Source organism: Chinchilla lanigera, unplaced genomic scaffold (genome assembly GCF_000276665.1).
Source record: "Chinchilla lanigera isolate Chin_1 unplaced genomic scaffold, ChiLan1.0 scaffold00070, whole genome shotgun sequence".
Lineage (NCBI taxonomy): Eukaryota > Metazoa > Chordata > Mammalia > Rodentia > Chinchillidae > Chinchilla > Chinchilla lanigera.
In genome coordinates, this window is record NW_004955471.1 from 3,154,802 (window position 1) to 3,167,623 (window position 12,822).

Here is a 12,822-nt window from a genome sequence, read left to right on the forward strand (position 1 = left end):
TACATGTTATTGAATAATGTGTCCTTATCCCACTGATCTGAAATGTCAACTTTATTATATAAAAACTACCATATTATTTGGGTCTATTTATTGACTTCCTGTTGATATGTCTGAAGATCACACATATGCTGCTATTTTAATTCTAGTAGCTGTATAATACGTTCTATGTCTGGTAGGGCTAGTTCCCTGTATTATTTGTCTTTTCCAGAATTTTTCTGGTTGTTCTATAGGAACTAAAAATAATTAATTGCCATTTTTCTTAGGACTATGTTGTAGTTGTAAATTAACTTAAGGTAAACTCAAACATTTGGGATGTCAGTGCTTTCCCATCCATGAATACTGTATACTTTTGCACTAGGTCTTTTACCTCCTCCCTCTTTTGGTGAGCCTGTGTAACATCTTAAACTTTCTTTCACAAAGGTTACCCTCGGAGTTGGGAATATATTCCTATCTGCTTCATGTTATCACGTCTAAGTCTTATTTCTCAATAGATACAGCAATAAAAACTGTTGGCTACAGTTTTATGTAAAAAGTTGTTCATTTTTATTTTGGTTTTGGTTGAATGCCCAGTTCTTGAAACTTTGCAAACTCAGGCTTGAAAAATTCAACAGCACTATAGCCATACAACACATCTTCTTTTAATTCCAACTAAGAAATACTTTCCTCCTGAAATGTTTTGGCATGAAAATAAGACTTAGTAGATTTTTTAAATCCTTTGCATTATGTTACTTCATCTCCAATTTGGAGAGTATATAGATTCAAATGGTACTATATTTCTTATTAACAATTTTTATAAGACTAAAACTATAAAACTCACCTCCTAAGTTCATTCCAGCTTGAAGACATTTCTGCAGTCGGCAGGCTGGACAATTCTTTCGTCGAATCTTATCAATGATGCAATCATTTCTTCCAGCACATAAATAGTTGTGTTGCCCTGATTTGATAATAGAAACAATTGTTAAAATGACTATCAGACTAGTAGAAAATGTTAATAAGTATAATGAGGATATGACACACCCAGTTTCTGACTTCTCCAAAACAGAAGAAGATGAATATGATTTATGCATACTATGGACAAGCAGGTGGTTAACTCAGTGAAGCTGACAATTCAGTGTATCTATGCTAACAATACATTGATTTCCAAACACATAATTGTGTAAGAGCCACCTCCCCCCATTGTGTTAGTTTTACTGATAGCTGCGTGGATTCAGACAATACTGCAGATATCCTTCAGACATTACAATAGAATTAGTTCAAACAAAAGCGCTACCTCCCCTCTGCTCTTTAGGCTGCAATACCCACCCACTACTGACACATGTGATTTCACTGGGAAGACTTCATATAAGATGTGGGCACAGCATAGGCTTGGAGAGTAGCATCTACTAGCAAACTATGAAACTGTAGCCTAGATCTACTATTCATTTACTTATTCAAGATTATTTACTGGACCTCTACTAGGTATTAGGTACTAATAGAAACAATATAGATCTAACAATGAGCGTAGATCCAATGTCTTTGCTCTTGTTAACTTTCATTCAACTAGCGGAGACACACAACACACAAAATGTAGAAAAGGTTATACAGTAACCAAGTGCTAGGGAGAAAAATGAAGGCAAGGGGCACATAGCCCAGTGTTTATACCAAATTTTGAAATTTTAGTGCATATGGGGAGAGATTCACAGGAAGGTGAATTTTTAAATGAAAGTCTAAAGGTCCTTTAATCTAACTCTGTGGTCACCCCGGGCAGAAAATACACCAGGCAGAAAAGCAAATGAAGCACAGTATGGGCTAGGAGATACTTCACCTATTTTAGGAATAATAAGGACACCAGCAAGAATGAGCAGAAGAGAATGATAAGAGAGTAAGGAGAGATGGAGATGAACAGCTAACATGATGCAGACTGTAGGACCTTAAACGTCATAATCAGCACTTTGGCTGTTCCTCTGAGTGAGAGGGGAAGTCGCTAGATTACAGGGCATGGCAGAGAAGCCACCCGATGTGATGATCACTTTGGCTCCCGTGTTGAAAACTGCCTGTGGTGGACTAAGGATAGCAGCAGAGGAGCTAGGGGCCTGGAGTAATTATTATAATATGGGCAAAGATGAAAGTGGGTTGGGTCAGTGTGATGGTGAGATGTAGGGAAATCCTAGACATATTCAGAAGGTGGTACTGCCAGGATTTGCTGAAAGACGAAAATGGAAATGAAAGAGACAGGAAGATACTTGGGTTGACCAACTAGGAAAATGGAACTGCCATGAGTTAAAATGGGAAAGATGGTTAAGAGTTTGTGGTTTGTGGGAAATTACCCCAGAACAGTCTTGAACATAACAGGTTAAGGCTGCCATGCCTGACAGGCATCCGAGTGGAGATCTCAGCATGAGAAAGTCTGGAGTGAGGATGATGTGTGGCCTAGAAACGGAATCAGCTTAAGGTTTCTGCTGTAAAATGTGAGACGTGGTGCCATCAGCTGGCAGGTGAATGTAGAGTGCGAAGAGCACAGGTCCGGGACTGAGGCACAGATCACGGAACATATGCAAATGAGAGAGGGAGACTGATTGGTTTAACGCAGTGAACAGGTTAGGCTCCTCCCTTTGGCCTGGTGCCATCAGGACTCCTTGGCTGAGAGTTACTAATTACAGTGAACACCCAGTAAAAACGATGGGTATCAATCAATGTAATTAAAGTAACTTAATCTACAGCACATCCTCTGTCACATTATAGTAAATCTTGGTAATAATAACAATAAAACATGAGTAGTCAAATAGAGAAATCTTAAAGCGAAGAAATTAAACCCCATCATTATAATAACCTAATGTGTTTTTTAAAAACTGAAGGTTCTTAATGAATACAGGTAGGTGTAGGTAATTATACATGACAATCAATACCCATACAAAAAACAGTAGCTGATTAATGTAATATTTCATGATGCTGCATGACATCCGAGAGTTTCCACCTTTAAAGTAAAAAATTTAAGCCCTATTAAGAGTTCTGTCTTATTCAAGCCTTGGAAGAACTCTACAGCATGGATGAGGCAATCATTGTCACTGGTGTTGTGCACAAGACGAAACTCATGCTAGAACTGGTAAACCAACTTTCCAAAATGGTAGAAATGGAAGCAGAATTCAAAGTCTGACATTGCTGTAACGTATGCCCAACGGGTTTTCCTAAAGAACAATTTGCAGTATAATTTACTGGTGGTCTCACAGGGTACTGAAAGTGCTTTCTGGAAATAACAAGCAAAGGAACATTTTTAAAGTGAAGTACACTTACTTTACCAGGCAGAATTTCCATTGGTAACCAGCAGTATGTGTCCTTTGCATGGTATAAGACTGAATATCAAACCACAGATTTCTTCCGTAACTCACAATAATTTGAATAAACTTTAAAGTCAAAAGAAATAACAATGTAATTTTAATTTATTTCAATTCACCAAGTATTTATGGGAAACCACTTATGGGTGCAAAGCCATAAAGCATTTGCATAAGGGATTAGTCAGATGTAGTGTGAGGCTCTCTCCACTTCTGTGAATTAAACATCTCCCTATCCACATCTCTTAGGTTGAAGGCACACAAGATTGTGTAAAATTTTTTCCCCTATGTTAGGTACATGCTGGGTGATTTTCTTCTCTGCGCATTCAAAGGTAGGGACATGAAAAATCAGGGATTGGTTTGCAAGCACTGCTTTTATAATGAATACCCTTTAAAAATCCATATTACTGTAACAACTTCAGAACGGTTTTCTTCCAGTTCAGCATTCCCTCTTCCACATACAGGATACAACAACTGGAAGAGACAACTACACCTCTCATGATAGATTCTGGACAGTTATGTTGTTCTTGTTTTTTGTTATATAAACATAAAAGATTTATATTTCACCTTCACAAATGTGTAACGTGTCTCATCTCTTAATCCATATTAAAATAACGATTACAGTAGAAACCAAAGTGATAATGCACCTAGCAGACTTTAGCTTTTAATCATGACTTTTAAACATCACGTTCTCTCAGTATTAAAACAGCTAACCCAGAAGAAGTCACAACTTAGGCTTTGTATGGTAAATGATTTCCTCTGTAAAAACTAACACAGAGGGGCTGGGGATTTAGCTCAGCGGCAAAAGCGCCTGCCTGGCAAGCGCAAGATCGTGAGTTTGGTTCCCGGTACCGGAGAAAAAACCAAAAAAAAAAAAAAACTAACACAGGGCAGACAACCAGGATGCTATGGACCAGAGAGTTGGCGGTGTTGAACGACAAACTAAGGAACTCAGATTTCAGTCATCAGGCATTGGAATGTCATTGCTGGTTCCTGCTAACACAGTGCCAGGTCCAGAGCTGTGGTTTAGAAATATTAATCCTAAGGTTATTTTGTAGGTAGGCAGAATACAAGTAGGGGACACTATGAGCCATTCTCACTGAATTCCTCATTGATGACCTCACCCAAGTTGGTAAATGTACACAAGTCAGAATATACAGGCACAGGAATACTCCTAGGTTAAAAAAAATCTTAGTAGTCAAAGCAAGATTTATTTATTTATGTTACATATCCATTTTGAGGAGAATTCTACTTCTGATAATGGCAGAACAGGGTAAAACAGATAAATCTCCCATGGGTAACTATTAACTGTCAATTAAAGGTACATATGCTAAAGATACACAGAGACAGAGAAAGACATACACATATGAACACATGCACAGAGAGACAAAGAGACAGAGACAGACAGAGATATTGATTTACTGATTTGAAGGCATTGGGAGGTGGTGACCAAAAGCTGGCAGAAATTGGAGGAAAAGTGACTTTTTAAGAATCACCCTAATGGGCTGGGGATATAGCTCAGTGGCACAGTGCTTGCCTTGGAAACATGAGGTCATGAGTTCGATTCCTGATACCATCAAAAAAAAAAAAAAAAAAAAAAAAGAATCACCCTAAGTTATTCATCTCTGAAGGCTTTGTATTGAAATAGTGCAAGCAAAAAATCCCAGTCTTAATTGTCTAACAAAGCACAGAACAGACTTTGGGACGGTCATAACAGATAGGCATACAGTTCTAAAAGAGGGGAATAGAGATGATAAATACACACATTAACTTCCTCTGAACTGTTAGGTAACTTCAGAAATGACCATAACACTCCAAAGGTTTCTAGGATAAAGCAATAATTCAAGGCTGCAAAGATTTGTAGATATTTCTGCTGCTGCCATAAAAACAGGGGGACAGGGCTTGAATCTCATTAAATTAAGAGGAGTCAGTAACTGCCTCAGGCTTTCCCTTGAAATTCCAGAAACTTGTTGCTCTAGGAAGAAATACTATTCACTGGGACTAAGGCAAAACAGACCAACCTACAAGCAGGAGGAAAGCATTGAGCATTAAAACTTTATATTCTAGAGAAATGTAACAAAATCCAGAACATATGAACCAAAGTCAATAGAAAAATTAGTAATCAGAAATAGACTTACACTTAATCCAGAGTTTGGAATCATCACATAAGCATTTAAAAATGTGTATGTTAGAATATACAAGAGAAGAGGACACAGGGAGGTGAAGAAATGGGGAGGTAGTGATTTGGAAAATATATAAGCAATACAGAAATACAAAAACAAATGGAAATCTAAGCACTGAAAATTATAGTATCTAAAATGAAAGCATTTATTAGTTAGAATTAACAATAAACTGGACATGCAAGAGTGTATCCAGGAGGTTAAATAAATGTAAATGTAAATCATTCAAACTGAAACACAAAGAGAAAAAAATTATAAAATACAGGAAGGAGGCATCAGTGGTCTGTGGGATACATCATTAATGTTATACATACGTCATCAGAGTTCCAGAAGGGGGAAAAAAAGAGAACAGGTCAGAAAAAAATACTTTAAAACTTCTAAATTTAATTTAAAAAAAAGAAAAGATATATACAAAGAAAACTATGAAGATACATGGTAGTGAAACTTCTGGCACATAATACAAAAAGAAAATTCTTAAAAGCAGCCAGACGTGGTAGAGAGAATTATATTACACAAAGAGGATCAGAGTAACAATGATAAATTTGGCCATATAATGAAGGAAGTTAGGAACTGAAAATGGTAAATATTTGAAAATTTTTAGAAATGTTCTATCCTTTTAAAAGTCAAATAATTACATCAAGCAAAAATAATGAAAACACACTACGGGGTTTATGAAATATTTATGTACAAAGTATCTATTAACATAGCACTAAGAACAGGATGGATCATAAGGCAAATTCTACTGCTATAAGTTTCTTATATTACACTTGAAACAGAATAAACTAATTCCAGGTAGACTATAAGTAAAGACTATACCCTGATCTCTGGAGCAGTGGTTATCGAAGTATGGTCTTTGCACCAGTTGTATTAAAATCACTTACGAACTTACCAAAAATTTAAATTTACAATGCTCTCTGCAAACCTAATAACTCAGACACAGAAATCAATATTTTATATAACTTTAAATCTGATGCATATGCCATGAAGCTACATTAGCTACATTAAAAAATGTAGCCTGAAACAACAGAGGTATAAAATGGAATACTGAAAAATATTTCATTCAGAAAAAATGTAAAAGCAAAACAGAGAGAATGAAAAGAAAAAACCAGCAAGATAAAACATATTACCCTAAATATAGCAGTAATTCCATTAAATGTAAATGGTCTAAATACTCAAAAGCCAATGATAATGGACTAGATTTAAAAAACAAGACCCATGTATGTGTTAAGATGCCTTCTAAATTAAGAAAAGCACAGACAGGTTACAGGTAAAAGGATGGAAAAATATATACCAAGCAAAGAGTTGGATAAGAAGCTTACTGTAACTATTTTAAGATTAGACAAAGAAGACTTAAAGACAAAGGATATTTCCAAAGATAAGGAATGTTATTTGATATCTATTAAACTGAGATTAAACAAACTCAAATCATCTAAGCATCTAATAGCAAAACTTCTAAATGTGTCAGGCAAAAATTGACAAAATTGAAGAAAAAAATATACTTCAAATCATGATTGGCAATTAAAAAAACCTTTTTCTCAGCAATCAACAGAATCACTACGTAGAAAATCAGAAAGGATACAGAAGATGTGAACAAGATTATCAAACACTGATCTTATTAGAATTTAGGTCACACAATCGTACAACATTCAAATATACATGGAATATTCACTGAGATGGAACATAGGACGAGCAAATCTCAAATTTTAAAAGGATTTAAATCATGTTTAATATTTTTAATCATAAAGGCATAAAATTCAAAATCAGCAACAGAAAGATATGGAAAAGGACATCCATGTGCTTGAAAATTAAGTGACACCAAGCAACTGATTTGAAGACAACAATATGCAATGGAACAACCATGGTGATTTCCTACCATCTTGTCTAGTGAAACTCTGTACTATCTCTAATGTTTTATCTAATAATTTTTAAAATTCTCTTTAATGGTTTGAACAATATTCCATTCTTTCATCTGGTCATCTGAGCAATGTAGTTGAAGATAACAATCTGTAACATAACAACCACTGTTAATTCCTATCATTTTGTCTTGAAACCCTGTATCACTTTTAATGTTCTTGCTTTGTTCTGTTTATGTTTGTGATGTTGGTATGTTGCTATTGTTCTTTTTTTCTCTCATTTACTACTCTCTTTAAATTAAAAAAGAAAAAGAAAATTAAGCGACACATCACTAAAGAATCTATGGATCAAAGAAGAAAACACAAGGGAAGTGACTCAATATTTCAAATTAAATTATAACAAAAACTCAACATACTACATTTGTGTTATACTACTAAAGCAGTATTTAGTGAAAAAATTATCTGTATATTACAGCTGGTATTAGAAGAGTTTAAAGCTGGTAATCTAAGATTCCACCATAAGAAGCTGGAGGCAAAACGAAGCCCAAAGTAAATTATGCATTAAATAATAAGCACCAGAAATTAATGACAATGAAAAAAGGCAAGCAATGGCAGAAAATCAGAATTAGTTGGTTCTTTTAAAGATGAATAAAGTAGGCACCTGAAGATGGAACGGATTCCACGTTTTCTCATTCCAGTCCCTAGGATGGTGGGAGCAGCACCACTGTGAAAAGTGTCAGGCTCATGGCAACACTCAGGTGAATCTGGTTTAGGAAATCTACTCCATCCCAGAAAGAACAGTGGTCACTGCTCAGATGTGGTGCAATGATCCTGCCTAACCACAAGGGGGCCAGGCCCCAGACTCTTCCCTTATGTCCAGAAGTCAAAATGCAGAAAATATACAGGGCTCACTGAAGCCTCCGTCTTGGGGAAATAACATAAAATTCAGCTTCAATAAAAGAAGCTCTTTTTGAAAGTAGTGAACCTTTTACATGACTGCTTTTTTGGAAAAATTTATGGTAACAGATAAAGCTGAGAACTCTTTACATAAATGGCTGAACTCTTGGAAATGATAGTAAAGGTGACCAGCATTTAATATGCTTTCTTTGTTTGAAGAAAACAAACAGTGGTATGCCACAATTAAAAAAATGGAATCCTGGGACCATCCCTGACTGAGTTTAAAAACCTATAACCTGTTCTTTCAATACTAATATGCTAATATGCATATTAAGAATCTGTGCAAAAATTTGGAAGCTAAATAAAACAAAAGTTTAGGAAAATGCAAAAGTTCTATGATTTCCAAATAGATTACAATTATTTCCCTTAAAATATGGAGAAAATTCTGTGTAGCTAGCTGACACATACACTGTAATAGATACTACAAAGGAAAAATATACATACTTTTACAATACAGAAACAAAAAATAGCTTCAGGTAAAAGGAACATAGTTTGACCACTCCAAATAGTCTCTTAAAATAAAACTTATGGACAAAATTTGATAAGCATTGATCCACAGGCATTATGATAATCCCAAGCACCACAGAGAATGAGTCTTTAAGCTAAGAGTTGGAGAAAGTAAAGATGGTACAAATAGCATACTGCCTGGCACCCAGGTAATGTTCAATAGATGTTGAAAAAGATAGAATGAACAGTATACAGGTAAACTGGAATGCAACACAATTTCCAGAACTTACGTGTTCCTGTACTATGTATGTAATAGTCACAGAGACAAATCCAAAATAATCAATATTCACACAAACACACTCCCTCCTAAGTAACTGGCTTACAAAAGAGCCACACCCACAAATCGTTTCTGGTCCATCTCCAGCATTCTACCCTTTGAACGCCCCTCTCACATATAATGCCCATTGCTTTCATTTAAATATGAAACATCCTCCAAAGACTCATGTATTAAGGGCGCAATCCCCCAACACAGCGAAGTTCACTGGTGGGAGACAGAGAGGTGAGCAGAACACCAGTGACTTAATCAATGACCCAGACTGGAATGGGCTCCTACGAGGGGTGGGGCCCAGAGGGAGGACGCAGGTTACTGGGTGACTCTGCCCCCCAGCCCCTTCTAGCCCCTTCCGGTCTGGGTCTGGTCCCTCCCTTCTCTCTGCAGCGCTGGCTGCCCTGAGGTGAGCAGCTTTTCCCTGCCTGTCCTTCTGTCATGACGTTTCTGCTTTGCAGCCAGCCAACCATCCAAAATAAACCACCTTTCTTTTCAGTTGTATACTTTAGGTATCTTGTCTCAGCAGCTGGGAGGCCAACACGCCCCTTATAGAGAAGAATCAGGAGGGTTTATAAGGAAGCTGTAGATGTTTCTCTGAAAGGCAGAAATAGCTTGAGCTGGGGCAGCACCTCAAGCTCAGGTTCTGTGCCTTTTTGGCGTCCTGGGTCCTAACTATTTTCACCACATAGCTCGCATCATTCCTCACTGAAGTTGGCAGGGTTGCCTGACACTGTGGTCATTATAGATTCATTTGGATGTAAAAGCATCTCGCTTTAAGGAGGAAGATCTGTCCAACATTGCTCAAGGGATCACTCACTCACCAGTATGCACCGGCTCAATGGATATTCTGAGACTGTGGCAGGTTCTGGGGAAAAAGCAATCATTCTTGAAAACGGGAAGTTTTCCATGTTAGAATAAAGTCCGATGGAGCACCAAGACATTGAGGTCCGTAAGGACACGTAAAACACAAATCAACAGACTTCTAAAAAAAAAGCAAACAACTAGAAGTCCTCAAATGTAAATAAAAATAAAACAAAAAACAGAAAAGCCTTAAAGACTTAAAAAGCAAAGCAAAACAACAAAGTTGAGTTCAAAAATATAACATAAAGCAAAGGCATTGCTTTTCTCCTCTACTATTTTAAAACCATGATGTGTCTTTCAACTAGAATAATTCAGCCAACGTTTCATTATTTTAGAAATCTCTGACGTCAATAAAAATTATCTTTCAAGTTTTTGATTAATTTGAAATAAAAAACTGTTCATTATACTTGGGCTGGTCCCAGGGGAGAAACAGGGCACTGGGTAACATGCTGGCCTTCAAGTATCGGTTCTGGAAGAACAGAGAAGGCAGAGCGGAGACCAGGAGAAGACACTGGCTTTACAAACAACTGGGTTCCGATCTGCAGCTCAGTCACCAAGAAACTACGAGCCTTAGCTGAGTTGCTAAGCTTTCTGAGTCTTGGTTTCCCCATCCACACAATGGAAATATTCATGTCTACTTTACAGAAAGTTTAAATGAATGAGTGAATACGTAGGAACAGATTGAAATGAAAAACACATGTGTATGCATGTGTCCAAACACGTATGCCCACAAGCACCAAGCTTGAAGGACTCAAATGAAGTGGTGGTGATGTTATCATCTATCATCTGTTTGGTTGGTTCACTTTATTTTTTTAAAGCAAGGTGAGAAAATTCAAGGAACAAATATAGCGAACTCTTTAATAAACTACAAGTGAGTAAAGTACTTCCTGCAGGCACAGAGTATCACACCGAGGGAGGAAGGCCTCGAGATGTAAAGGGCCCACTTGAGACAAGACAAACACTATTAACTTCTGATCCTATCTTCCAGTTTTAACTTCTTCTAACAGCTGGCAAGGGTGTGAGAGCGCCGAACTATATCCTTAAAGTAAACACGGACACAAAACTGAGGGTTTCAGAGCTGTTTGTGGTTCTGCTAAGAATTCTAGACAAGGGCCCCTACCAGAAGACTGGTGTAAGATTCTGGCAAGTTGTAACTTCCTGGTATTGTTGCTGTTGATATTGAAACCCTTAAAAGAAGAATGAATCTCTTGAGTAAAACTATACCCTAGCCAATAAGAGAATTCAGGATAGCAGGCAAATACAGTAGTTTGAGGACCAACCCCCCTGGGAATAAGAAAAAAAGGTTCTTGCTTTAAGTTTTGTTGTTTTATTTTATAGTGCTGGGGACTGAATTCAGAGCCTGAAGCATACTAGTCTTCCAGTAAGCTATCCACACCCCAGGCCAAACAAAGGTTTTTAAGACAGGGTATAATAAGGAAGCAAAATGTATTCCACTGCTGCCAAGACCTATTCTAGGAGGTGGGATGAGACAGTAAGAATCGAAAGGATTAAGATATGTGGCACTGGTATGGTGTAACGTTAAAGAAGGAAATGCTTTATCTGATTGAGGGAGAAGGAAACCTTTATGGAGAAGGAAAACATCTGAGGCAGCCTCAAAGAATGTTTTGAATTTGAAGCACAGAGAAGACAGGTGTACCTCATCTCAAACAAATGAGCATCCAAGGGAGAGTGAAACACACAGTTGGAGGGGCAGGGAGCAGCTGGTTTGGCTGGTTGAAGTTCAGGCAGGCGGACTAGAGAGGAACAAGCCGGAGCTACATGATGTGGTAATGAGGGGATGTCCAGAGACCTGCCAGAGCTCTGCAGATAAAGCCCTTTCTTCTCTGCTATAGTTTAGATCTGGAGCAACCCCCTAAGGCTTACTTGTGAAAGAACCTTTGGGAGGTGGGGCCAAGTGAGAGATGTTAGGTCACTGAAGGTGTGCACCTGGGACCCAGGCCACTTCCTTTCTCTGTTTCCTGGCTGCCATGCTGTAAACAGGGTTTCTCCACCATGTACTCCTGTTTGGTATACTGTGTTGCCACAGGCCCAAAGGCAACAAGGACAAGTGACCATGGACTGACACCTCTGAAACCATAAGCTGAAATAAAACTTTCCTCCTGTAAGTTGATTTATCTTAAGTATTTTGTCACAATGTCAGAAAGTTGACTAGCACACACTCTTCTGGGTTCCAGGCCCCTCTGTGATCCTGTTCACTGAATGTCTCCACCTGGATCTCTCTGAAAACTCAAATCCTGTGTTCACAAGCCAAAATGGAACATTCCCACTCCATAAATAGCCCCCTTCCACTGCCTCTTACAGGGCCAATTTTAAAGCTTCAACCCGCTTTATGAAGGGGAAACCTCAAGGCCATCCCTGATTCACCTCCTTTCCTCTGCAATTCACTTTGTTTGACTGAATGGTCACAGGATCCTGACTCTTCTCTCTCCTATTTCTGCTGGATCCCCTCTATGCTCACTGGTACTTTCCTTGCTTAAACATCCCTTGGTAATTTCTGAGTCACAGAGGTGGAAGTCTTGATCTATTTGCACGGCTTTAGTCAAGTTACTTAGCATTTTGTGCTTCGGCTTTCTGATTTGTTAAATGTAGAACTATAGAAGTGCCCACCGTAGGAGCTGTCATGAAGACTAGTGTACCACAGAAGGCACTTGAAATGGTCACTGGATTCAGTGAATGGTAGTCCTCTTCATTACTGTCCTGCTGCTGCTGTCATTGCTTCTCTTGTCACTGTCATGCATTTCTACAAGTTATCATGGTTAAAATGAGATTGTAATTAGCCTACTTGCTTCCACTCATTTACCACTTCTAGCTTGAAGGAGTTTTAGACTTGCAAGTCATTTTTTAGATCTTGGTTTGTTAAAAAGAAA

At 37.8% G+C, this 12,822-nt stretch overlaps 1 protein-coding gene across 2 annotated transcripts in view; it reads right to left on the reverse strand.

The window, feature by feature from the left end:
- Nr3c2 (nuclear receptor subfamily 3, group C, member 2) overlaps window positions 1-12,822 on the reverse strand; it is a 338,685-nt gene that overhangs the window by 95,592 nt on the left and 230,271 nt on the right. For both annotated transcript variants that reach the window (XM_005400874.2, XM_005400875.2), the window contains exon 4: window positions 818-934. In XM_005400874.2, the coding sequence (XP_005400931.1) occupies window positions 818-934 (117 nt within the window). The remainder of the gene's footprint in view (window positions 1-817; window positions 935-12,822) is intronic.